Here is a 27611-nt window from a genome sequence, read left to right on the forward strand (position 1 = left end):
AAGTTAACATGCAAAGGATATTTCTCGCTGGACAATTTCGTCTTTTCTGTCAATAACTGCGATCTTGGTACTTTCTTGACCGAATCTGTGGTTTTCCTAATTAGTTGGATTGTAGAACCTCTTTCCCGAAATCTGTGTCCAATAGACTTACATTCTGATTGGAACATTGCATCTTGGCTACAATTTCTCTTTGCTCTTAGCATTTCACCTCTAGGTATGTTTTGAATAACATTGGGTCTGTGACTACGGCTGGGATGCAATATTGAGTTCACAGCAGTGGCTTTCCTGAACGTGCAGGTTTCGATAGTGTCAGACACAATATTGATTTTGAGATCAAGAAAAGTGACTGCTACTGCGTCCATGTATCCTGTGAATTTGATATCGAAAGTATTATCATTGAGATAAAGCATGAATGCTTCGAAGCCTTCTCTGCTACCTTCCCAGATGGCCAGGACATCATCAATGTACCTTTTCCAACTAATAATATTATGCTTGAAAGTATTATTCTGAAAAATGTATCTTTCCTCAAAAAAGGCCATGAATAGATTGGCCAGAGAGGGCGCATATTTTTCCCCCATTGCAATACCTTTGATTTGCGAATAATAATCTCCATTGAAAAGAAACTGGTTATGCGTGAGTGTGAATTCCAAAAAACTTCTGATCATCTGAACATGTGTATAGTGGGAAGCTGAGTAAGTTCTGAAACTGAAGTCAATCGTTTACAAAGCTAGTTTGTGTTGAATTGATGTATATAGTGCTGCCACATCTAGAGTCACTAAATTGTAAGTAGGTTTCCAAATTAACCAGTGTAGTATTTGCAGAGTGTGTGTGGTATCTTTAAGGTATGCTGGGATCTCAGATACCAAGTGTTTAATACTACTATCAATGTAATCAGCAAGTGCTTCTGTAGCACCTCCCTGTCCACTCATGATTGGTCGAACTGATGGGAGAGACAAAAAAGGTTTATGAACCTTAGGTAGAAAGTAAATTGTTGGCATAAGTGGTTTGGAGATCAATAAGAACGCTTTTTCCTCATCAGAAAGTAATCCTTGGTTATACCAGTGTTGAAGTAAGGTATGTAGTTCTTGTATAGTTAGTACTGTGGAATTGGTGGTGAGTTTCTCATAACATCCCGGCGTAGCAAGATGTTCCATTGCCATTTGGATGTAATCCGATTTATTAAGAATGACAATGTTGCCACCCTTGTCGGCTTCCTTGATAATGATTGAGCTGTCTTCACATATATCTTGTAATGCCTGTCGTTCCGACTTCGTTAAGTTCTGTTTCTTGCTACTAAAATTTTGTTGGAATCCGTCAATATGTTTATGAATTTCCTTAGTGATTGTTTTGTAAAAAGTGTCAATAACATTGTCTCCAGTAATAGGTGGCATGAATTTTGATCTGTTCTCGTGTTCCTTGATATCCATGTTACGTTGGTGGATACCGAGTTCTGCATGAATATCGCTCACAGTTTTAGTTTCCTCTCCCATCAGGTTGGAAAGTAAGTGAATATTTTCAATTTCTTGTATGCTTTTGGAACTGGTGGATGGGAGTTGTTCCAAGGGCCTGTACGTTTCAACCTTATTATGAAAGAATTTTTTCAATCTAAGTTTTCTTGAAAATGTATAAAGATCTATTTGGAGTTCAGTCATGTCGGATGTGGCATGTGGTGCAAATGAAAGGCCATGATTGAGAACAGATAGTTGTTGAGATGAGAGGTGCTTGGCAGACAAATTGATCACTAGACTTTTAGTATGGACTTCGGTTTGGTTTTGTTGAAGCTGGATCTGGTGAGTCTTTTGTTTGTATCTCCCCCGTCCTCTCCTTCTTGCTCCTCTTCCTCTTCTCCTCTGAGGTTGTTGGAGTAGGAAATTTTTTGCGTCCTAAAGGGACATATTTTTGAAAGTGTACTTGTATGTTTTGAAGATTATATGATGATTGGTTACCTTTGTGATGACGAGACCCTTCTGCATTTGCCTGTTCTTCCTCATTGTTGGGGTTGGTTATGGTTTCAGTTTCTGAGTCTGCATCTGATGTAACAGGTGACGCTGTAGGCGTAGCTATTTGTGATAGATGACCATCATATTTAGGTTGGTAAGTATAGACTCTGTCATTTAGATAATCTTTTTCATCTCTATAAAATTTTCTGAATTTTCTCAACTTAATTTCGTCCTGGTATTCAACTAGGATCTCATTCATTTTGGCATAGTTCTTGTCTTTTGAGCTGGCTGGATTGTTCATTTCTGCAATTTCAATTTTAAGTTTATCAATGGCTTTGGTTACTCGGGCATGCTCGCGTTCAGCATGTGTGACCAAGATTTTCATCATGTTCTCCGAACTGACTATCCAGGTCATGTCATCATGGCCTAGCGGTAGGGGGCCATACAAGCACAGCCCATACTAGACCAAGGCAAACACTTGCTTAACATTTCTCAAGCCCTTATAAAGCATGGTCAATGTTTAAATAACAGTTCCCAAGCGGTAATAACCATGACTACCCTACAAAGAGTTAATATATATTTTAAGCACTGAGTAAGCTACTTATAAAATATTCACTCCGTGTTTATTTATTACCATTTATTAAACGGTTACTTAATAGTACACACTAAAGTCTTAATAAATGCTTACTTGCGGAAGCACTTGGTGAAAAAGCAGTTGATGATAATTTTGCTTTTTCGTGCTCTATACATGCCTGGACAGGGCTTAGAAAGTGCTTAGCATTAAGACTACCTGCTCGCCTCAGAGCTACCCATTTAACCTACCTCTCATCTGCCTTCAAGCTAACATGTTTCCCTCACCACTAATGTGCCTCTGTCCCTCACTTCCTCTGCCTCCACTGTAGCACTTCACCCATCATGCTCACACCCCGAGCACAGCTGGCCGTACCGCCTACCTGCACTTAAACATGTCTCATGTTGATTGTCCTTAATCTATGTAGGTCAACCCATGTATTGTCCCCCGTGAGTGTTCCATTTACTCCCCTCCACAACCTGGTCAGAATGTCAATCACACTCACCCCATTGTGAGAAGCTCACTGCTCTCATTTCTTATCAAGTGTAGGTTTATCTATGATCAAAAGAGCACTGTTCCTCCCTGTATACAAATAATTCAATTCTGTAAAACACTTTGCTTATTCAATGCTTAAGAAAGGTCTTTGATTTTGACTGTTCTTTCCAAGCACACACACATTCATTGTTACCTGAGCATCTGTAGAGCCTCGTCGGGGAGCCAGTCTTGCCAGGCCTCAGCCATCGCCTCGTACAGCCAAGTGGATGACTTGTTCCCATGGATGAACGGAGGTGGGAAGCTGTTGACAGGGGAACTCTCATGGTTCCCGACTGCGGGGTAGACCGGCACATGGCCCAGGTACTTCTTTATCAGTCCAGTTATCGTGTTAAGTGCCAGTATCTGGTCACTGCGGGTTTGCTCCCACACATTGTGCGCGGGGATGTCGCCAGTCCAATAGACCATGTCATAGGGCTCTGGGGAGGAGGCCAGGTGCTGTAGCAGGTTCTCGATGGTGTGGAGAGGCAGGTCGCAGTTACTGTATTCCCCCCAGTAGCCGGCGTGGTGGTGCCCCTTTTCGGTCTTATTCCGGCAGCAGAGGGGATCCTTGCATCCGGCATTGCTCCCTGGGGTGTAGTGCCGGTCCCAGTGGATGTCAGTGAGGTAAAGCACTCGGCTGATGGGGGCCCCTGGCTGTGGCGGCTCAGGCGGCGTCACAGGCGGCTTTGGCGTATCCGGCAAGGTGACATTCCAGTCAGAATAGATGTCCCAATGGCCGCAGTCCTTGCCCACGAGCAGCCCACAGATCTCTGCGGGCCTGAGGAAGGAGTGGATGCAGGCGGTGATCACATCTTGCTTGAAGAGTTGGATGGCCTGGGCGCACACATACGCTTCCTGAAGCTTCAGGTTGATGCACACCTTGGTCGCCAGCTCCGCTACACGGTCCATGTTACCTTCCAACTGAAAAACAAAACAAGAAGATGAAAAGGGAATTCTGAGAACAAAAAACAGCGATGTTGTACGGTCTCCTCCAGTTCTACCCTATGATACCTAAAGGAGCATGATCTATTCCTGCACAGTATCAAATCCCTGCAAATGGATTAATCCACCATAGGCTTCACGGTGGCTGGTAAAAGTTAGCAGTTCAGTGAATATTTTTGGTTACAGATAATTGAGGACATGAAAAAAGCATACGCTCCAACGTGCCCAATCGTTGTGTATCTTTGCATCGCCAGCAATGTGGATTATCACCAATTCGTGCCTTATGCAATGTATTGCGATTGACCTTACCGACACCATGCAAAAGAGCCTGTCTCTATTCAACTGATTATCGTTAATGTGTTCTAACATTCTATGCATTTTCTTAGCATATTGTGGCTCCCCTCTGCGTACCTGCAGCCTGGTCCTTTACTTACATATTACATACTTTCTCACTTTGTCATTTAACTTTGACATATCGTCTAGAAAGCAACCACTTGCTTGGAAAAAGGCAAGATGGCTTCCGCCCCAAGCACAGCACAGAAACTGCCCTCCTGGATTACAAAATACAAATGGACTCCATCCGGGACACTGTTAATGTAGCTATCCTTCTCTTACTCGATCTCTCTGCAGCCTTTGACTTGGTTGATCACAACATCCTATGCCAACACCTTAACCAGCACTGCCACATCTTGCCGGAAGCCACTTAGTGGATCAAATCCTTCCTCAGTGGTCGGACCACGCGAGTTTTCATAGGGGAATCAGCTGCTGATGATACCCCAGCCCCACTTGGTGTACCACACGGATCCAGTGTTTCGCCCACCCTCTATAACACCTATACAAAACCACGTTTTGACCTCCTTGATTCTAGAGGAATCATCTACACCAATTTTGTGGACGATACTCAAATTCTCGTCCCTCTCTCGGGTGATCACGACACCGATACCATCAAAATGAATGCAGTTTATAGCACCATGCAAAACTGGATGGCCACTCACAACCTATGCCTGAATGAGGAAAAAAACTGAGCTCCTGATCATTGGCTGCCGACACTGGATTAGACACCTTGACGCCACTTTTTCCTCATTCTGTATTGATGGCATATCCATCCTGGTTTCAAAGCAAATAAAAACCGTGGGGGTTTACCTTGAAGCAGACCCAACCATGAACAGACACATTAATGCCCTACTATCAGCCAATGCCTACGCTGCCAGACACATTACTCTGAGTAGGCAGTTCCTCTCAACGAGCAACTGCATCACACTTGCACAAGCCTTGATCCTCTCCAAACTCTACTGTAATGTCCTTCTTATGGACACTTCGAACGCCAACCTGTCCAAACTACTCCAAAACAAAGCACTTCGCTCTGCGCTTGGCCTAAAACTATCAGACCACATTTCAGCTGCCAGACGCGACTCCCATTGGCTCCCCATCAAAGCTCATGTGGAATTTAAAACACTATCCATCCCTCACCACTGTGTGCACAATGTTGCCCAACAGTACCTCAACAACTGCATCGCCCAAATTGCCCCTGCACGCACGCTCAGATCCAATTCTAGTATTCCACTGTCTACCTCCCCTCTGCCCCCACCTGCTTCAAGAGAAAAAGGGCAGGCGGAGTCAGCTTCTGCATCACAGCTGCCACACTCTGGACCACACTGCCTGCCCACATCTGCAATGAACAATCATTCTCCACCTTTAAAAAACTAACCAAGACACGGTTATTTGACAAATACAGTTCGGGCATTGTCAAGAATTTAAAAATAAATCAAATAAATTGGGCCTCATTATAAGTTTGCAGGTCCAGAAACAAGGGTGCTGGTAAGCTTACTGGCACCTTTGATTCCAGGCTGGCAAACTACAAGTCTGCCTGCCGGGGCCAGTGTGCCCAACAGGTCTGGACCCTGCCGGGCACAGCGGTCATGGAAGGCAGACGTTTTACGGGAGCACTGGCACCATTTGCAACGGTGCCGGTGCTTTCCGTGTCCCCACTCCCATAGAGTCGCATAGGACACTATGGGAATGGGGATTAACAAATATACCGGCGCCTGACTTCCCGGCCGCCGGACTCAGAATGAGCCGTTGGCACTGGGAGGTCAGGCGCCAGTAAATTATTCCGAGTCCGGTGGCAAGCCGCCAGTAGCACCGGCAGGGTTACCGCCAGACTCGGAATTAGGCCCATTGTCTCCCTCTGCGAGGGCCTTGGCATTAGATATGTAATGTCAATTGTTATTTCTGTTGAAAATACAATAAAACTTTTTGAACTAAAAAAAAAAAGTTAGGAGTTCAGCCCACCCCTCCTGACCAGTGATCATGGGTACCTTGCTATCAGAATCGAAACGCTGCTGTGCAGGCAAAGAGAAGCCATTGGTGTAAAGTATCATTGGTACAAGAGTAACATAGCTCAGAGGACCAATAAACATTGCCAATGGGCTGTAGTGCAAATCTGCAGCACGGTTTGTCCGCAAATAAAGTAGATTTTAAAAATGAAGTTCAGGTTTTTGAAATGGCCCACGAAGGTTAGAAATCACCCTCAGATTCCGTAATATTTGGAAATTATCGACAGATTCGCCCTCTGTGTCTACAGACTTGATCTTGCTGCCGGAACTTCCGGTCGGAGACAGGATGGCACACGAGTAAGGCAGAAGAAAGTTGCATTGCTGTGGCCAAGCAGGTAGGAATGGGCAGATATATAGGGGCGTTTGGTGCAGGAGAGCTCAAGAGAAAGACTTCGGGTCAAAGGACTTTGAAAATCCCTGCCCAACCAGCGGAGAACAGCAGCTATGGCTGTGGTGTGTTTCCCTCCCAAGTGTGTTGCCCCTTTAAGGGAATGTGTCCCTCCCACGTTTATTGACCCTTTAACATGGGCCATGACTGTATCATGGATCAAGCTAATAAAAGGAGCCCCTGCAGGCACGTGCAGCAGAACGGCTGCAGACTCCCAAAGAGGAACGACTGAGTCCCGCTCTCATTTAGGCCTGCAAGGCCCACACCGTGCGGGCGTGGGCCTGCAGGCCATGATGCTGCGAGGCCCTCGTGCCCGCAAGGAGGCTAGGGTCCGCATGGTCAGGGTATGGGCAGCCCTGCCCCCACTCAAGACCGGGTGTCCCCCAGGAACCCCCAAAGATACTGGGACTCGAAAGGTACCCCCACGGTTTTTATTTGCTTTGAAACCAGGATGGATATGCCATCAATACAGAATGATGAAAAAGTGGCGTCAAGGTGTCTAAGGCAGGACACTGTGGCGTCAAGGTGTCTAAGGCAGGACACTGTGCCCCCTAAAGGTCAGATATATGCAAACGTGGCTTAGGAGGGGGGGGACTGAAGGGCAAGGACCTTCTACATTAGGATGCAGGGTGGCGGAGATGGAATTGCTGCAAAGGGCACAGACTAGGACTGCAGAAGCACACATGGAGGGCGAGGAGATACATTCTTTAAGGGGTTAGCCTCACTATTGCCCGAATACAAATGGGCTCACATTGGATGTTTGGAGGCATTTCTGCTAGAAATACCACATGCGGTAATTATTATTTCTGCGCTATTCTTAGTACAATGTATCTTTCTGCCCTTAGAACAGCACAATCATGACCAAAATGTTGTGTTATTGAAATACCGCATGTGGTATTTAAAAAAAGACCTCATCACCATATAAATTATACATTTTAAAATACAAAGTATACCGGATGGGACTGCAACAGTTCAAACAGCTGATGTTCCATGGATAACAAACACACAAAACTGTGAATGTTAGCATGCTAAAGGTCAGGTAAACCAGTAACCAATATAAGCTCAAACTCTGCATACTTATCTCACTCAAAAAACTCACACAACCATCTCTCGCACAACAAGCCGCACGCACTTCACAACACAAGACGGAGCAACAACACACACGGACTGACACCGATCCAATACCCGCACCAAAGCTCAGCACCCGGTGTATACCGAGTTGAGCTGCCAACAGAACACCACTCCTCTCACTATCCTACTCCCTCTTCACCTTACTAACCGATCCCACCTTATCGTTTACAGATCCGCCAGAGCGCCTGGGGACCAATTCCGTTGGTGACGGTGCGCGGTACAAATACCTTTAACATTTAATGTGCTGTACATGCGCAAGGCGGGTGAGACAGTGAGCATCAGAGATGCTTGCGTGTTCACTTCCTTTGCCACCCCCTGGATCTGTTTGTTGTGAAAGTTAAGGACATCCATTTGCTTCTGGAATATAAGGTTTGTCACATCCAAGGCAATACTGATCAAAGATTAGCCAACTAGAAGCTACAAGACACCGATAAGAGGTGACTCAAAATTCTGGCTGGAGTGTAGAGTCAGTAAAGACACATAGGACAGAAACAATGTGTTTCCCCCAGCAAGTTTACACCGCCACTCAAAAAATGGCCCCGCCCTTGATGTAGAAGGTAAATGGAATTTAAGAGTACTCTGTGACCAAGTTCCCTGCCTGGAACCTCATCTGGGGAACATGAGACGGGTCACTCAGGAAGGTAGGCACCTAGCCGAGACAGTGAGTAGAAAATAATGCTCCTCAGTACCACAAACCAAGCCTAGACCCGACCTAGGAAGCGGAATTAGGGACCAGGGAGAGAGAAAACCTGGCAAAATACCCAGTCAAGTCACGTACATATCTCCTCAGGGCCCAACCGCTAAACCTGGAGAGCAAACCACCTTAGGATGGACTACATCTCCAACAATGCCCTTCTCTCCCAACCGGAAAACCCGAAATGGATCAGGGAAATTAAATGTTACCTTCAAGGATGCAGAGACCATATGAAAACCCTTCAAGGGCACGAAGACCCTGGGAGAAACCTAAACGCTCCTAAAGGCCCCAACACAGTCACTTTACCATCAGCAGTGCAGCAGAACATCCTCAACACAGGCAGCAACAAAGGGCGCCACTGTCACTCCTACCACCATATTCTCATATGACCACAACAAACTGGTCATGTAAAACTGGATAAACGACTAGTGGTTTATGTAGGATATGATATGGCATTTATAATGCGCCTGCACACAAGTGTTTCTACGCGCAACAAGACAAGGAGGGGAAAAGAAAGGGAGGACAAAACAACGATCTTTCTAGGCCTTGTGTCAAACAGATCGCACAAGTGCAGGGAAGAGGGAGGGGAGAAGTACAGGCAACACAGTAAGTGCAGCCAGTGAGTGGCTCATAAGTGCAGAGAGGAGGGACTGTAGGGATGCAGATACAGACCCTTAAGTGCTGTGGAGCCCGGAGGCAGTGTGAAGGCAACTGGACATGCAGGAGCCTGGGCCCGAGTTCAGAGGGTGACCAGGTGACTAGTGCGTGGAGCAGTCAGGCGCATCAGCAGGGGAGAGGAAGAGAGAAAGCGGAAGCAAAAAGGAAAGTCTTGAGTTGCTTCCGGAACTGCAGGTGGTTCTGCTCAAGTTTGAGAGAAGCAGGGAGGCTGGGCCAGAGGAAGGCGCCAGCCGAGGAGAGAGATCTGCCCCCAACTCTACTTGGAAAAGCGTCTGACCCTCAGAGAGTTGGAGGTAGTTGAGCAGAGAGCTCGAGAAGAAAGATGGTTTGAAAGAGAAAGTTGGGAGGTAGAGTGGTCCCAGGCCCGAGAAAGCCTTGTGGATGATACAAAGGGTTTTGAACTTGATCCTTGCAGCATGGGGAGCCAGAGAGGAGATTTAAGAGTTGTAGAGATACTATCCCTGGGCTTGAGGCCAAAGACAAGTCTTGCAGTCCTGTTCTGGATGATTTGTAAAGGACGGAGAGTAGAGGCAGTAAGATTTAGAAAGAGGCTGTTGCAGTACTCCAGCCTAAAGAGGACAGAGCACTAGAGACAGTGAGCTTCTGGGTGAAGGTGAGGAAAGGAAGAATACCTCTGAGGAGGTGCAGCTGGTAGTTTGACTTCTTAGAGACGTCAGAGATGTGAGGCAAGGAGAGGGTGTAGTCAAAGATGATCCCAAGGTTTTTAGTCTCACAGGAAGAGGGCCCAGAGTGGCTGGCCAGGGTGTGAGAGAGGAAAGGAGGGAGCAGGTGTCCCTATGAAGAGGATCTCAGTCTTACTGGCATTAAGGCAGAGATCATTGAGCGGCACACCATTCCAGAATTGCAGCCAGACAGAGAAGGAGCAGAGGGGGCTGAGGGGAGCAATACAGGGATTAAAGAGTAGGGGTGCCAATATGCACCCCTGTTTTAGTCCAGAACGTGTATGAATGCCTTTGGATAATGTTCCGGAGACACTTAGCCTAACTCTCACATTTGCTTTTGTGAGCCGCAAGAATAATATTTTTGGTAACCCTGTCACAGAATGCCATATGTGAGGGCGGAATAGTCTGAACTTTAATATAAAATGTTGCAGGTAAATCAGTCTCTGAAAGTGAGGTCTGTTAATCAGACCACACTTAAATAATGCTACATGGTGCAAGTATGGTGCACATATGTAACCATACTGCGCCTCTCCACTTAGCAGCTACCTTATAATTTGGCAAAGTTACATTTACAAAGAGGCGTGTGCATTCTCACCAAAAACTTCTTACAACCCAAAGTTGCAGCAGGGAAAGTCTGCCTTTAACGGTCAGCAATCTTGATCCTAAATTAACTTGCATAACTGTGTGCCTCCATAGCCTGGTGGCAGATGAAAGTCTAAATATAATCCAGGTCTAATTTTGACGCAATGGCCTCTGGGAAGCTATCACTATAGTGACCAACGTGCATTATTTTCAGCTGACTTGCTAGTGACTTGTGCACTGACAGGGGCGTCTATGAATCGGCTACTCACCCAAAACAAACATTTGGGATCAGTCCAACCCTCCCCCCTTACGGATTTCTCTGGGGAGGCCAGGTGCCTTCCCCAGAACACAGAAAATCTCTGCAGGGGGCCAGCTAGGAACACATTCTTCCAAGGCAAGCCATATCGGGTCAACGGAGGTCACAACAGGGTGGCAATTAACAGACCCCTTCATGTAGGCAGACGAGGTGGTATACAGTAGTAGCCCAGCAGAGGGCTTTTCACCAAGCGGGAGGCTCTGCCATCTTGGGAGTTCCCAGGGGTCCCAAATGCACTGCATCCCCCCTCACCACTCCCCACAGATAAATCACGGTGGGGCACATCTGACCAGGCTGAAGATTCTGAACCAAGCAGCCAGGATTGGACCCCTTACAGAAGGCTAGGAGGAGGATGGGGGCTAGTCTGCAGCTAAGATTGCCTATTTAAAGAGACCCCCGGCCCCTCTTGTGATTCAGTTTAGATTACTGAAGAAGAAGGATTTATGCAGGCTGTTCCAAAGTCCTCTTCCACAGAGGGGAGAATAAAGTGTCCCCCCTCAAGCATCCCAGGGGAATGTTTGGGGTGACCTGCATGCTCCCCAAGGCCTAGTGCAATCTGTTTTCCATCCTGGGCACCCGTGGTCTCAGAGTCATTAAGTATTTTAAAAATGCACAGAAAGCTTACTCAGCAAAAATCCCTTGCTAACGGACTGAAGGTGTCGACGAAGGCACCACAAAATGGAGGAGGCACCCCCGATAACCCGGGCTGTGTCCCTCTCCTGACCTCCCCTCTCTGGAGAAAGGGGAGGCGCTGGGCTCAACGCGGCAAACACCAGCAAAAGCATGCGGTGCCAGAGAACAAAGGTGCAAAAGGGGCTAGGTTTTTACAAATACAGGATGTCCACTATTCAGAGCTTCAAGCGACTTTATGGTTAAAAAAGTCAAAGACGGATCAAGAGGGCAAAGGGTGCACTGTGTCATTACATTTCATCGCAGGAAGCGCAATATGCCCAGTCAGGGCGGTGTCAGGATACCTCAGGCTGAGACCTCCTTCAGGAAGGGAGGCCCCACTGCTCATCCACCAGGATGGTTCAGCTCTAAGTCGCTTCCAGTTTAAAAGGGTGATGGATCTGGCTTTAGAAGGTATTGGGGAGACGGAAGGGGTTTTTGGGACACACTCATTCCGGATAGGGGCTGCCACATCTGCAGCAGCTGTTGGCATGGGGGAAGTGGTGATCAAGCAGATTGGGAGGCGGAAACCTGGTTGTTTCAAGAGGTATATCAGGCCCGATAAAATGTAAGGTTGTTTTCCTTCTTTTTCACCAGCGCCTGCTCGAAGAAGGAAGAGATCGGTGTGGGTGGTAGGACACTCTTTTGTGTCTAGAGCAGGGGCAAGCTGGACAGAGGAACAAGAAAAGCTGATGGCGGGCGAGTTCAGGATAGGTTGGCATGGTGTGCCGGGGATGAAATGGGCACAATTGCAGAAGCAGGTGCATAGGTGGTGAGCAATGAGCGAAAGCCAGACATACTGGTTATCCACTTAGGGGGTAACAACCTCACAAGCTTGGGGAGGGGGGCTCTGATGCGTGAAATGATGTCCTCATTGCAGGAACTAGCAGGACAGCTGGGGGAAACAAATTGTTTGGTCTGAAATCATCCCGCGGGTGGAATGGAGAGGGCAGTTAAGCACGAAGCAGTGGAGAAATCCAGGAGGAAGCTGACCCGCGCAATGGCAAAGTGCTGCAGGGGCCTTGGGCAGATCAGGCATGGGCTGATTAATCTGAAATACCCAGAGTACTTTCACAAGGATGGTATACACTTGGCCCCGTTGGGCATGGAGTTATTCTTGTGGAATATCTGCACAAAAATCCTGGAAAGGTAGGAGGAAGGGGGGAGCCACGGTGGGCGGTAACCCACGCGTGGCGTGGCGGTGTTTGGCTGGACAAACACATGAGACAGACTCCGTATGAGCCAGGGGAAAGCAAGAAGGGTCTTTGCTCTTCTCAGACCCAGCACCCCATGGGAGCCTAAGCGGCAGGGGCGTCTGGGAGGAACAACTAGGGCTCAGCTTCCCCCAAGAAAACGGCACTCTCCCCGCCCAGGAGAACCTGCAGGGGCAGGAGAGGCTCGGACGCAAAGGTTGGGAGAGTTGGGCCTATTCAGGACGCTTGGGGAAGGAAAGGGGGAAGCAGGTTATTTTGGACACGGAGCAGTCGCCGCATCTTATGAGTAATTGTTTCCACAAATGTGTGCAGTGTGGTTTTGGTTTGCTGTTATTGTGGAATAAATCTGCGGCTCTTTATGCCAAAAAACAAACAGGTCTCATTCTACACTTTTCTGGGGGAAAAGGGAATGAGCTATGAAATATTGTATATGAATGGACAGATGCCAGGGTTTTCTCCTCAGAACATCTGTTTCATGGAGAAAAAAACTGTAAAAATAGCGCTTATAAAAAAAGTATGTCTTACGCATTTTTTGTTTAAAAGATATTTGAGGGCGATTCCCCCACAACGTCCGGTTAGTGCTTCCTGTTTTGACATAGACTGGACCGGAAGTGATTCAAGTGTGCTCAGCTCCACTGTGTTCCTGTTGACTGATAGTTTGGGGAGATAAGGTGCTGACAGCAGGCGCTGCCATTCTCACGTGCATGCAAAAGGAGTTGCACAGATGCACTAATTTGGAGGGTGGGGTTAAGCATATGTTCCCGGGCTGCCATATCTGCCCAAACGTGGAGCGCTTAGAAACTACTTAAACGCTATCCGGCGCTGCATGTAAATATGGCCCTGTGCACATCACAGGCGGGTAATTCTGCGATAGCTACGCTATTCCAGTGCCTTCACGCACACAGGTGGCCTCGGCGTCATGGACTGAGTTCTCATACACACACACATAATCGGCGGAGACACAGGCCACAGCCTGTTTTTGGCAGGGAAGCCCTTAGAGACACGCCGGCTTGGAAGGAACACAGCGCATGTCGACGCTTGTCAGCCCAGGCACCGGGTGTGTGGTTGCGCAGCACCGCCTGCACGTGCTTCCTGCTGCAGCAGGCCGCAGTGCACCGACTCACTACACATGCACCACCGCAGAGCCGTGCTGACTCACACACCACGTCCCTGGCCCAGAGGAGGCAGGGCCCTGGCTGGGGAACCCCAACGCACTTACATGACAGGCTCGGGGACAACGCTAAACCGTCGCGCGTTGCACACTACTGACCATACTAGTAGCACCCACCATATCGCTGGGGGGCAAACGCAACTGCAGTAACTGTTTAGGGGAACACTGCCTGTGGTAACCCTAGCTGTCAAGTATCATAAGGGACACCTCAAGCCAGTCCTGTTTCTTCCCATTGCGTTCTGGGACTTGTAGTTTTGTTTTCCCTATTATACTTATGGGTCTATAAAGTCCCAGCATGCAACGTTGAACCCTAGGACTGGCCAACAGTGCGACACATGACAAATGTAGTCACTTGGCAGCTATGGTCCCTATTACCAGGTGAAATACCACTTAATTGTCTGTGGTCGTATGTGAGAAGGCCGTTCAGTCATGTTTTTGCTTGGAATCTTGGGACTTGTAGTTTCCCTAAATTTAAAAAGATTTTTTTTAAACTACAAGTCCCAGAATCCTAGGGAATAAACAGGGCTGGATGGGCTTTTCGTACATGTCCATGGGAATTTTGAGTCTCTGAAAACCCGCCAATTAAAATGCGATCCTGTACAGAAAGGAAGCCTGCCCATTTCCCTTCAACATAGAGAAAAACGTTTTACTGATGTCCACAGAAAAAAAGTAAGAAGTTGCCCTATTTTGTACACAAAACAATAAGTAGTAGTGTGAAGCACCAGTGCACACATTCCATTTCTGCCCTCAAAGCGAGGGTGCAAATAGATAAAAATACTCTGCACTACCACCTCTGCCAATACCGCCTGTGCAGCAGTGTTCCAGTAAAGAGGGGAGTATTTAGAATTCCCCCCCCCAGCCGTAATGGAAACTACCCCCAGGGGCAATCTGCACAGCAATGGGTCCAACCTGAAACGAGGCGCTTAGTCTGAGAGCGAGCAATCTACCGGCAAGTCCGGGAGCAGGTGCATTATTTTAACCACCCATTATGCCATATCACTCGGATTGTGTACTGTGCAGAAGCGCCACAATAGTGGTTGCCATGCACCAATCCTTGTCCGAAGGGTTTTGTACCAAGCTCGGCTTCACCCGACCTTAGTCTGCAGAACAGAAGAAGCTATTGTGACGTAAGAGGGAGGCGGGTAAGGAGTAGCAGACTAGCCAGCTAGGTAAGGCAACATTCTTGTGTTACTATGTGTGCATGTTTGCCTCCTCTCCGATGTTAAACTCTGCCAAAACAGAAGTGCTCTTCTTCCCTGTCAAAAACGCTCCCTCATTTCTTCCCCTGCCTACCCAGTTCCCGCCCAACACTCTCCTCTACTCCTCTTCAGCTAGAAACCTCAGCGTCATCCATCACCCTCCTCACCCCTTCTCTATCAACTCCAAAACTGCCACAGCGGCTCCCCTCAACCTCCTAAACATTAGGAAAATCGGGCACCTCCTCCTTTTCAAAATCGCCAAGCATCTCTTAACCGCTCTTGCCTTCTCTAAACTGGACTCCTGTGTCAGCCTTCTCTTTGGTCTCCCCAACTATGCTATCCATGGCAAGGTACCACTCTATCTCTCCTCCTCTACCCGACTCTATAAGCCTTCTCGTAATCTCTGCTCTGCCTCCTCGATTACCTTGATGGCTCCTCGCCCTCCTTGCGCTTCCTATCACGTCAGTTGTTTCTTTCTTCTTGCTCCACTTGCATGGAATTATCTTCACCTGAACATCCGAGAAACAGTCCACGCAGATTTGTTCAAAATCAAACTAAAAACCTACCCCCTCACCTCAGAGTTACCCTCTTAACCTACCTCTGCCTGCTAGCCAACATGTTTCCCTCACCTCTAACCTGCCTCTGTCCCTCACTTCCTCTGCCTCCACTCCAGCACTTCACCCACCATGGTAACATCCCGAGCACAGCTGGCCGTACCGCCTACCTGCTCTATAACATGTTCAATGTTGCTTGTCCTTAATCTGTGCATGTCTACTTTTGTAGTGTCCCCGGTGACTGTTTCATTTACTCCCCCCCACAACCTGGTCACAACGTCCCTCAAACTCACCCCATTGTAAGAAGCTCACTGCTCCCCGTCAAATCTGATTTCCTGTCTAGTGTGCGTTCATTTGTGATCCTGCATATTAATATAAATTATAAATGCATATAAATACATCCTCTAGAGAAAAGCAACACAGAGTTTGAGCCGTATTGAGTACATGTGCGACTCGAGAATTCCCGAACAATAGTTGCGAGGCTGCCAAACTAGCTCAGAAGGTGGCCTAATCCAAGGTTAGGACGTGGGGAGGGGAATGCTGTTTGTAACAGGCAAGGGGTCAGACGGAGGAAATACATGAAGTTAAGCCTGGCCCTAGAAGGAAAATAAAGGCTGTGTTGTGCATAGTGCATTATGGCACGGTAAGTCCACCTGAGAGCACAGTTTCCGTCCCGACTCCGAGACACCTTGCAGGCTGTGCGTGGAGGATGGATGCCTCTTTCAGGTCATGCTTATGAGCCGGGGGTGGCTTCCCCTGGCTTCCCCCACTAGGTTCCTCCCCATCTCACGGCAGGGCTCACTCACCAGAACCCAAAAACAAGTATTGGCAATGACACCAGACTGGGCTTTTGTGTAGGCATGGGAAACGCACTTGCCAGGCACTGCCATAGTGGTATTACCTGACCATGGATGGTAGCAGGTGCAAAATGTGGCACGTACCTGGGCATCTAATTACAGTGCCTGGCAAATGCCTAATCCTTATACACAGGCCAAAACTGTTGGCTTTGCCAATGCTTGTTTGTTAACAGGACGTCAGTGAGGGACATGCAGAGGGCTTGATCTGGTTTAGGCATTTTTATAATGAGCTTCCCGGGCCTTGCCTCCAAGAATAGGAACTCTCTACCACTGCCAGTGAGATCGGAAAAATCTTACTGGACCTTCAACATCTTAAGACACTGCAATTTTCACCTAGCTCGACCCTCGTCTGAGCTATCTTTCAGCCCGTCTCCAAAGTCAATTGTATGCTGTCCTATCTGCTAACATGATGTTGTAATCAGTGCCTTGATGCCTCCGGGTGTAGTGCGTTTAATAAATGCAAAAATAAATAAACACCAGTAGTTGGTTTACAGCTCCAATTTAGTTATTAACTCTCAGAAGACAGTTTTGAAAAAACACTGGGAGGCAACTTTGAGCGCACAGTTTGATGGTAAGGCTTGAATAAAGCGAGCACTAAGCGTTCACATGAAGAGGTGCTGTGGGCAGGATTACCAGGGGAACATAACCAAAACAACACCTACAAGCAGTGTGTCCCTCCTCATATGCCATTCCTCGCCATCTGTACTCTAATGCAATAGCTTCGGCTTACAGGTGGCGCAAGCGCCGGCTAATAGCCCAAACTAATAACACGTAGTGCATCACCTGTGTGGGGAAGGGGGACCCCGGGAGGAACGCGAAGCGTTTCCCCCCGGGGAGTTTTTTGGCGCTCACACGGCCAGCGAGTGGCCGTGGGGGTGCAGAGCGCCTCCATAGGGGTACTTAAGGGCTCAGGGAAGGTTCGGGAGGCAGGCGACGGTTAGGACTTGGTGATTGTCAAGTCCTGTTGCCTGCTCCCGAGCCTTCCCTGTAGTACCTGGGCCTAGGTGCGAGATAGAGCAGGTGAGGTAGGGGAGTTGTAGTAGAGGGGGCGGTTAGGTAATTTTGTTAGTTCATATAAAAAAAAATATATATTTTTTATCTAGATAAGTTTGTGCATTTTGTAAGAGGGGTGCCGTAGATAAGACACCCCTCGCTGCTTACCGTTGGGTCCCCGTGTCTCCGGGTGTGCGTCGTGGGGAAATGCAGGTAGTTGGGGGCTTGAGGACTCTGGGGTGCCGTTAGGGAGTTTTTGAGGCGCATCCTTCCTCCGTAGTGTGGCGGCTGGGCGTGGGGTTAAGAGTAGGATTAGGAGCACAGGGTTAGCGGCTTTCCCGCAGCTCCTCAGTGGGATTCCCACTTAGTCCGGTAGTGTTTCTCTCCCGGCGACTGCGTGTGTGGGCGCGGTATCAGCGCCGTGTAGAAAGGGGGCAGTGCAGCGCCGTTAAAGGGACCGCGTTTGTTTATTGAGGGAGTGGTGCGGTGCTGCTTGTGCACCGCTAGGTGGCAGTGTGCACGGCAGTTATCCAGCACTATTTTGTGCTCGTTCTGGGGGTTTGGGGCTCCCTTTGCTTCGGGGATTTTCTAGGTAGAGGGGAGGGGTGCTTACAAGGGTAGAATATTGGAATAGGGTTTAAAAAATATATATATTTTTTACAAAATAATATAAATAAAATAATAATAGCGATAATACTAGTAATAAATAGGTAAGCATATTTTTGGGGAGTAGTTTTCTGTTATTAATAATTAATACTATTTAGGTTTTTTTATTGGTTAGCACCCCCTGTGTGTGTTTTTGTTTCTGGGGGTTTTTATTTTCTTGTTCAGGTTTCACAGTGCCAGGGGTACTGGTCCACGGGTAGGTACCGGCTCGGGGGCTTAGAGTACCTAGTTTAGCTTCAAGGGGCATATTTTTCGTGCACACTCGGACTATTGTGCACAATGGCAGGCAGGGGAGCAAGCAAGAAGGGGCTGGTGGATGCTGGGGCTCTAAGGAAGGCCCTGGAAATCATTAGCAGGGCAACTAAGGCCCAATTGGAAGGGGCGGTAGGGGAAGTAACGGGAGAAGAGGAGGTAAGTGGGGGCAGGCCGCAGCGTAGAGCTGCGGCAGACGGAGCTCTCGCAGCGGTGGTGGCTTGCACCCCTACGGCGGGGAGAGGGGAGGTTTGGGAATCCAGGGGCAGGAAAATGAGGAGGGAGATAGACAGGAGGGCGGGCGAGGGAGAAATGATGTCGGGTGGGCAGCCAGGGAGGGAGGAAGGGATCGATAGCCCTAGGGAAGCTGGGTATGTTCAAAAGGGAGGGGCTCGAGGGAACAATAGTAGGAGCAGGGATGGGGCACAGAAGGGGGTGTCAGGGCAGAGGGGAAGAGGTGGTAAATACCCGCAGAAGAGTGCAGGTGGGAGAAGGAGGGAGAGGTCCCCATCAATTGAGGAGGGTAGAGAGGGGCGCGGAATGGCCCCCCCGGGTAGGAGGAGTGAGGGCAGAGGGCGCTGCGCAGTCCCCGCTGGTCAGGTGGAGGTTGAGGGTTTCAGTACGGCCCCTCCTCGGTCAACGCAAGGAATGCCTAGAGGGCGCAGCACAGCCCCTAGCGATGAGGATTCCAGGGTGGAGGTCGGAACGCCTCACCCGAGAGAAGAGGACCAGGCAGGGGTTTCCACAACCCCGCCGAGAAGACGTCAAAGGAGTGGCGGGGCGGACGCCCCGGGCTCGCAAGAAGATCATCAACTCATCTCGGGCATGAGCTCGCATCCGCAATGGTATTTAAGGGGTGATGAAGTTGGTTGGGAGAAATATGTGGGGCAATGGGAATGGGAAGATTACAGGGCGGAAAGGGAATGGGGGGAGGAGAGAAGAAGTTCAAGGTGGGATAGGGAAAGGGAAGGGCACGGTGGACGGGGTGAAAGGGGTCAAGGGAACTATTGGCTCGGTGAGTGTGCTGACATGTTTTGTTCCCGCAGTAGGAGCCCTCTAAGAAAGGAGAGGAGGAGCATCGGTGTGGACGCCAGACCACAGGCGGCAGGTGGGGAAAGAGGTGAGCGGGAAAGGGAATGGTCATCTGCATGGCAGAGAGGGGTCACAAGAAGGGGGACAGGGGGTGAAGGGTCTGGTCTTCAAGGTGTAAGGAAAGAAGTTGGTGGGCAGGCCATTGGAGCCGAGGGGGTTGAAAAGGGCATTTGCTCAGTGGAGGTCCAAACGGACAAAGTGGTGGAGCCATTGGGGCTCGAAGTGCAAGCTGGTAAAGATAAGGAGGTGGAAGTGAAAGGAAAGGAGAAAAAATTGCCATACATGGGGATAACAAAACCATTGGGGGCACACTTGATGGCAGCGACCAGGGAGAAGATTCAGGCAGGGGAATTTGTGGATGTCTTCAAATTGCTCCATAGGGAAGTGAGAGCGAAGGAGGGGTCTAAGGAGGAAGGGAGGGAACTGGCTTCACGCCCAAGGGTCCCGGTGACCATTGAGAATTGGACGTCGGCGTTTATCATTTATGCCAGTGTGTATTGCGAAAAATTCCCGGAGCGTTGCGTGGCCCTGCTTAAATATATGGATGTAATAAGGAAGGCTTTCACAAGCTTTGGGGGCTTTGCCTGGGTAAGGTATGATGAGGAATTTAGAGCGAGAATGGCAGAGGACAGTCAGGCGGTCTGGGGGGAGATAGATATGGATCTCTGGCTGCAATGGATGGCCCCAACGAGGCCTGCCCCGACATTACACACAGCAAGTGTGTTACCTGTGCCTTTCCGGCCCTTTCTTGGTCGCCCCGCCCATGAGGGGGCAGGGGGAGGAGGCAGGGGCCAGTCCTCAGCAGCGTGCTGGGGGTACAATAAGGATAGCTGCGCAAGGACCCTGTGTAGGTTCAGGCACAAGTGTAGCAAGTGTGGTGGAAAACACCCTCTCCGAAGTGTTTCCAACAAGGAGACAGGGGGAGGGGGAGAGGTGCAGGAAAAGGGGTTGGGGGAAAAGCTTTTACTCCAATTAAAGTGGGTGTGTTGGAAAAATGGTTGCAATTTTATCCGGATAGGGAAGGGGCTAAGATTTTGAGAGTGAGGTGTTTTGTCAGGGGTTCATTTTAGGTTACCAGGGTCCAGGGGTGCGTCGGTGGGCGGAAAATTTGAAGTCGGCAAGAGAGAATGTTGAGGTGGTAAAACAAAAATTGAGCAAGGAAATAGCGGCAGGAAGGATGGTGGGCCCATTTGATGACGTGCCGGGTGACTTATTGATATCCCCATTGGGGGTGGTGCCCAAGAAAGCTCTGGGGGAGTTCAGACTGATTCATCATTCGTCATGGCCGGAGGGTATGTCAGTTAATGATTTCATTGCCCCGGAAGAATGTGGGGTTGTGTATGCAAGTGTTGACCAGGCGGTTGAGCTGATAAGGAAGGAAGGGCGAGGGGCCTTCATGGCCAAGTGCGATATCAAGGGGGCTTTTAGGTTATTGCCGGTGCACCCGGAGGATTTTTGGTTGTTGGGTTTGCAGTTTGAGGACCGCATATACATAGACAAAGCATTGCCAATGGGGTGCGCAATTTCCTGTGCTTTGTTTGAACGGTTCAGCTCTTTTCTACAGTGGGCTTTCTCATTCAGCTCGGGGTGGGAGAGTGTGCTGCACTATCTGGATGATTTTCTGTTCATTAGCGGGGCAAAAAGAGAGGAGGATTGCACCGGAATGCTAAAGTTGTTTCAGGAATTGATGGAGGAGCTGGGTGTACCGTTAGCCAAAGACAAAACAGAAGGGCCGGCAGTGGTGTTAACATTTCTAGGAATTGAACTGGATTCAGTGGCCATGACCTCACGCTTGCTGCACGACAAGGTGAGCAAATTGGTGGTACTGTTGGAGAAAGCGGTGGGGGCCAAGAAAATGATGCTGGTGGAGATGCAGAGATTGGTTGGGCATCTGAATTCTGCATGTAAGGTGGTGGCCCCAGGGCGGACGTTTTGCAGGAACATGTCAAGGGCCATGGCGGGAGCAAAGTGCCCACATCATCGGATAAGAGTATCGGGGGCAGTGAGGGAGGATTGCAGAATTTGGCTGCGCTTCTTGGAGAGTTTCAATGGAGTGTCAATGTGGTTGCAGGGAGACCCGGTGACATGGGAAGTTCAGATACTCTCGGATGCAGCGGGGGCCAGTGGTTTTGGAGTGTTTTGGGGGGGGGGGAATGGTGTGCGGAAAAGTGGCCAGAGAGATGGTTGAAGGAAGGGAGGAGTATAGCATTTCTTGAATTTTTTCCATTACTAGTACCATTGGAGTTGTGGGGGAAGGAGTTGCAAAACAAGAAGGTGAACTTCAATGTCGACAACAAATGCGTGGTCCATGTGGTGAACAGACAAGTCAGCTAGGGATCAGAGGGTGGCAAGGCTGACGAGAGAATTTGTCCTGCGTTGCATGGAATGGAATGTGGTGTTTAAGGCAACACATGTGCCAGGGACGGATAATGGCATCGCTGATGCATTATCTCGTTTTCAATGGCAGATATTCCGTGGATTGGCTCCAGATGCAGATCAGGAGGGGCAGCAGATTCCGGAGGAGCTGTGGAAGATAGGAAGCTGAGAGCGCTTGCTCTGGTGGAGGGTTCATTGGCCGCGGCATCTAAGAAGTCATACAGGAGGGGCTGGGAGGATTTTATTAGAGGAGGAGCTTGTAGTTGGAAGGGTAGATGGGATGCGGAAGAGCGGAGGAGGGATGATGTCACAAATTTCCTTCTGAGGTGCATGGACAGGGGCTGGTCAAGGGCAACGATAGCAGGAAAGCTAGCAGGGATTGCCTTTTACGGGAAATGGTTTTGGGGTTTTCAACCAAGTGGGGGGGAGATGGCGAGTAGGATGTTGGAAGGATGGGCAAGGGAGAGTAAGAGGGACAAGGATAAGAGGAGGCCGATATCGGCGGAATTGCTGCAGAGGTTGATTGAGGTGGTGGGGGGAGTTTGCTGGTCGGTATGGGAAGGGGAACTGTTTGCGGCTTGTTTCACATGGTTATTTTCTGGGGCCTTCAGGGTTTCTGAGTTGGTCGGGGGAAAAGGGGGGGGTAGGAGGACTGCAATGGGAAGATGTTCAAATTACAGAAGAAGGTTTAGACATCAAGATTAAAAGGTCCAAGACGGATCAGAAGGGAATGGGCTCTTGGGTTCTGCTGGGTCGAGGGAGCGAGGTTTTATGCCCAGTTCAGGCAGGCAAGGTGTGGAAGGAGCGCTGTGGGGGTAAGTCAGGCTTGGTTTTTCAGCATGCGGATGGATCGCCGGTTACAGCGGCACAGGTGCTAGGGGTATTGCGGAAGGCGCTGGTCACGGTGGGAGAAAAGGCTGAGGAGTTCGGGACTCATTCTGTTAGGATGGGCGCAGCATCTGAGGGTACCAGACTGGGTTTTTCGGAAGACAAAGTGAAAAGATTGGGGCGTTGGAGGTCGGGGAAATACAAGGGTTACGTCAGGGATTTTGGGAAAGGGGATTGTTGAAGAAAGGTGGAGGAGGACTTTGTGGGCAAGATGTTGTTGTTGTAATAATTTGACTTGTCAGTAATTTTGTAATTTCTGTTTCAGATGCTGCGCAAAAGAAGGGGGAGTTGGCGCAAGTTTGGATTGTTGGCCATTCAATTGTGAAGTGGGCTGGGAAAGAGGCGGAGAAAAGGGTGTTTGGAAGGCAGTTGGGGTGCAGTTACAAAGAAGTGGTGGTGAGATGGCACGGTTTGGGGGCCTGCGGTGGGATCAGCTGCTGCCCATATTGGCAGGGATGAGGGAACGCTATGGAGTTCCAAGGGTGGTGATGCTGCACGCTGGGGAGAATGACCTGGTGAGAGATACGGGGGTGGCTCTGCTAAAGAAAATGAAGAGGGACTTAGTGTGGATTAGGGATATGTGGCCTCAAGCGGTGGTGGTGTGGACTAAGTTGTTGCCGCGAAGAGTGTGGAGGGGAGCAAGAAGTGAGGGAGCAAAAGAGCGGGCCAGGAAGGGGATAAACACGGAAATGGAAACATTTTGTGCCTCAGTGGCGGTGAGGGTCATGGACCATAAGGAAATAACATATGAGGGTTTTCTTATCTTTAGAGAGGATGGGGTACACTTGTCCGTGTATGGGAATAATCACTACCTGGAGGACTTCGGTTCTTGGCTGGGAGACTGGGTAAAAAGTTTGAGGTAGAAAAGTTGGGGGGGGGATTGGGGCAGAAAGAACTCCTCGGGGGAGGGTTTTTCTGGTGCCGGGGGCATGGCCCCTTTTGATGTGGGGGGAAGCACAATGGGGGAATGACACGGGAAAGGAGGGGGTGGCGCTGTTTGCACAAGCAGGTCACCCCGGGGGAACAGGTATTGAGCCTGGAGGGGCATGGCCCCTGGGAGAAAGCGGGACGCCTGGAAAAGGGGCAAGGAGACGGTAGGATCCAAGGGATCATTAGGGAGGAAATTGGTTATTTAATTATTTAATTGTTGGGTGGAAAATGAAAATGTTTAAGTTATTTAATTGATTGTTCAAATATCTCTTTAGCTTGTTAGGCCATGGAGCCAGTTAAGCGTTTTGATTGTAAGCTTTGGCCTGTCACATTAAAGCGACCTTTTCCACTTTTAAATGAGTCTGGGTTTTTGTGCAGTAAGCCAAAAGGGGGGTCCCGGGGGGAACGCAAAGCGTTTCCCCCTGGGGAGTTTTTTGGCGCTGCACACGGCCAGCGAGTGGACGTGGGGGTGCAGAGCGCCTTCATAGGGGTACTTAAAGGCATGGTCTAGTAAAAATGTTTATTGTCCCAACGGGTCGGCCATGTTTTTTTAGGCCTAAGTGGCTCGATTTTAGAAAACTTTCCTATGGACCTTACCCGAGTTTTCGTCCATTAAACGCAGGCGAAAACAAGCACCAGGGAGCCGCCATTTTCTGATAATCCTATCTTTTCCCCGATCGCCCTGGCTGACCTGCTTTTGCGGCACTAAATCAATTCCCCCGCCCCTGAGCCTGTCATCAGCAGACTCGTACCGCCCATTTCCCAACGCCAAAGCACGTCTTGTGTCAACATTCACTGTGCTTCAGCTAATGACGTGTCGCCATGGAAATGGCAGGACGCCTCTCTCCTCAATAAGTATAAACAGACCGTTTCACAACACACAGCAGCAGATTTTCGATTCCATTCCTCTCTCTGTGTTACTTTGAGTATTCTGTGACTCGTTTCAGTGCTCTGGTCAGCTACCTTCGCCGCTTGTAGCCTGTGTGAACAGATATCAGTACCACCGCTATAAATTATTTTAGTTTGTTTAACACACAATGGCTACAATAATGCCTTACATGTACGAGCCCGAGTATACCGAGGAGGAACTACTGGAAAGGGAAGCACGCGAAAACGATGTGGATTCGGACGGCAGTTGGCAGGACGAATCAACAGATGAAGAGCCTGGGCCTAGTCGAATGGACGGCGTCTCCACCTGGTGCACATGCAATCGGTGCGAGCTAATGCCAACTGAGGACGAGAACTGCTGCTGCCGAGAAAACTCGGGATGCCTGGCCTACATTTCGGAAGGCGAGCCATGACTGCAATGCATCACCGAGCTGCCAGACTTCAGGGCAGCCTGCCTCACACGGGCCGTGTTGAGAATAATGATGGTGCTTATGCACGAACTTCGAGCAACTGTTCGTCCTCGTAATCCGAGTAACGAGTAAGTATACTCTGCTTGTCATGCCACTCCTATTTCATGTTCTTCTACTATATCCAAAATTACATCTACATATCATTGTAACGCATGTAAGTCATTCAATAGTGTGCATTGTCTAGATAGCATTTGTCCGTGTAAAATGCCATTAGTTACAAGAATTGTCATTGACAACAAACATTTATTAAACTTATCTGGGTCATTTAAAAATCAGTTTGTTTCATTCCTTTTCACAGGTGGTACAGGCTGGTGGCCTATCGTTCCTTTACATGGTGGCTTCACGGGAGGCTTGGACACCGCGTTCGAAGAGTGATATCCGCCTGTGCCGTTCGTGCCATTAGAGAAACGTTCCCGAGTGACAGCGGTCAGTACAGGGGATTTTCTCTCGCTGTGCTGCAACCTGACATGTATAATCTTTAAAGTCTTGTATTTTTGTGTCATGAAAATAAGATACAAAATAAAACACCACATATATTTTAACAACGTTTGTCTCGATTGTTTAAATGAATCAAGTGTGTCTCCATTCAAGGATGGACGTCAGACACCTGTGCAGGGTGGTCACTATCTATCTAAGCTAACATAACATATTCTCGATAATGCATGCACTAAATAACACTTGTTCAAAGTCTTTCAGTAGGTTATGTCTCTATAGAAGTCACACATATATCTATACTAACAATTACCATTGGATTATACAGGCCCTAGGGTCTTGGCCACTATAATACACCGGTTGAAGTGTGGGTCTGTGCTCACAAGCATCTCCGGTATGTGGCATTTGTTATTGATAAGCAACGATATACTATCATTGATATAAAGGCGATATACTGTATATTGATATAAAGGCGGTCCGCGCCGGTGGATGCGCGCTGGCATGGGGGGCTGTGACGGGCGCGAAAGGCCAAGGTGCCAAACTACATGTACACTTCAAAAGGTGTCCCACGCCAAGGGGCCATCGGTCACATGGCCTCCTCAGACCCCGTGTCTCCAGGCAGGCCTCCCCTGAGGCAGGCCGCCCCCCTAATACCAAGACATACATACGTCATTCATTCACAAACACACCCCAGTTTCTAATACTTTAAAAACCACTCGATATGTCTCATGAGAACATCTTTGTGCTTTGCAAGTCAACTCTTGAACGTGCTACCTGGGAACCACTGAGATCTATGCTAATCTGCTTGTCGTCGTGCTATCCATGAACTCTGTGACCGACCGCTTCGAGCATACCCATCAGTGCGCTACCGGTGGCCATCCACCTATTCTCCCGCAACATACTGCTCTGCTTGCTGAACCCAACTGTTTGTTGGTCAAGGTAAGGCCATGTATCCTGGTTATATTTCGCAGATTTTTAAATTTCTATCTATTTCCAGTAGAGTACAAAATAGTGCTATGTTCATTGGTCTCATTGGTATTGACTTCAGTTTCCATTGCTATGCTATCAATAGATCTATTTATTTTCATCTGTGACTATTGTGATTGAATTGCATCCTTCGGGGGTCCAGTCAATAATGTTAGCATGTTTCCTTCTTGTGCAAGACAGAACATCCAAGGGACGAGTCACATGTTCAGATTTCAGTCACATCAATTATACATTTCTGCAACTTATGCAAATACTAAGCAGACCATAATGAACTGGTATAGTTCCTGTGACCAAAACAAACCTTCCATTGATCATTGTATGATTCATTTACTTTTGTATCAAATCTTTACTCTTGAAGATTGTATAATAATGTCGATATTTACTTTTCAGATTCATCAACAATGCCTGCCTGTTCGATTAGCGGTTGCCCTTCGAAGACCCATGCGAAATCTGAAGGAACTACAATGCATGTATTCCCGAAAACTGTTGATCGAATAAGAGAATGGGTCAGACATTGCGGATATCCACTGGAAGAGCTGGAAAGTAGAGTCCAACAAGTCTTAGAGGACAAGAGGGGTGATCGATACCGCATCTGCAGCCGGCACTTTTCCTTGGACATGTACACAACTTCTTGGGTAACAAAGAAGAATAAACGGCGAACGACACGGAAATTGCGCGAAAACGCTATTCCCACTCTATTCGTCCACATTCCGCCACCGGTGAGTCAAGTGTCCGGATTTAGCTTTAGGCCTTGCGGTAGTGTGTTAATTGACCTTTACAACTTCTTGACTATCCCTTGAATCTGAAGCAAGAACATTCTACATCCTTGACGTGGTCGCAGTTATCAACCACTTCTTGCGCGTATCAGGTAATCTTACTAGGCTAATCCGCTACAGACTTGTTTTATGCATGTCAAGTAATAGTTTTATTCTATCGTGTAATTATTTTACAGAATGTTTGGTTACTGCTTTCCAATTAATATACACCTTAGTTATCGTCCACTGGTGTTTGTTTTCAGTTATAATTAGTGTTATCCATACTAATGCAAGTACTGTCTTTCAGGGAGATGCTGAAGCGTCCGCCACATCTACAACGTTTCTAGATGTTCCTCACCAGCAGGAGGTATGGATACTGACAGCTCCAACGAGCATCATCATCAGAGCTGGAATTCTTGTCGT

General features: G+C 48.5%; 1 protein-coding gene across 1 annotated transcript in view; it reads right to left on the reverse strand.

Annotated features, from left to right (window-relative positions):
- Positions 1–27611, reverse strand: part of SMPD1 (sphingomyelin phosphodiesterase 1) — a 182674-nt gene that overhangs the window by 71393 nt on the left and 83670 nt on the right. The window contains exon 2 of the mRNA XM_069640538.1: positions 3200–3966. Coding sequence (XP_069496639.1) covers positions 3200–3966 — 767 coding nt within the window. The remainder of the gene's footprint in view (positions 1–3199; positions 3967–27611) is intronic.

The sequence above is a fragment of the Ambystoma mexicanum genome, chromosome 7q (assembly GCF_040938575.1).
Source record: "Ambystoma mexicanum isolate Mex_15411 chromosome 7q, UKY_AmexF1_1, whole genome shotgun sequence".
NCBI lineage: Eukaryota > Metazoa > Chordata > Amphibia > Caudata > Ambystomatidae > Ambystoma > Ambystoma mexicanum.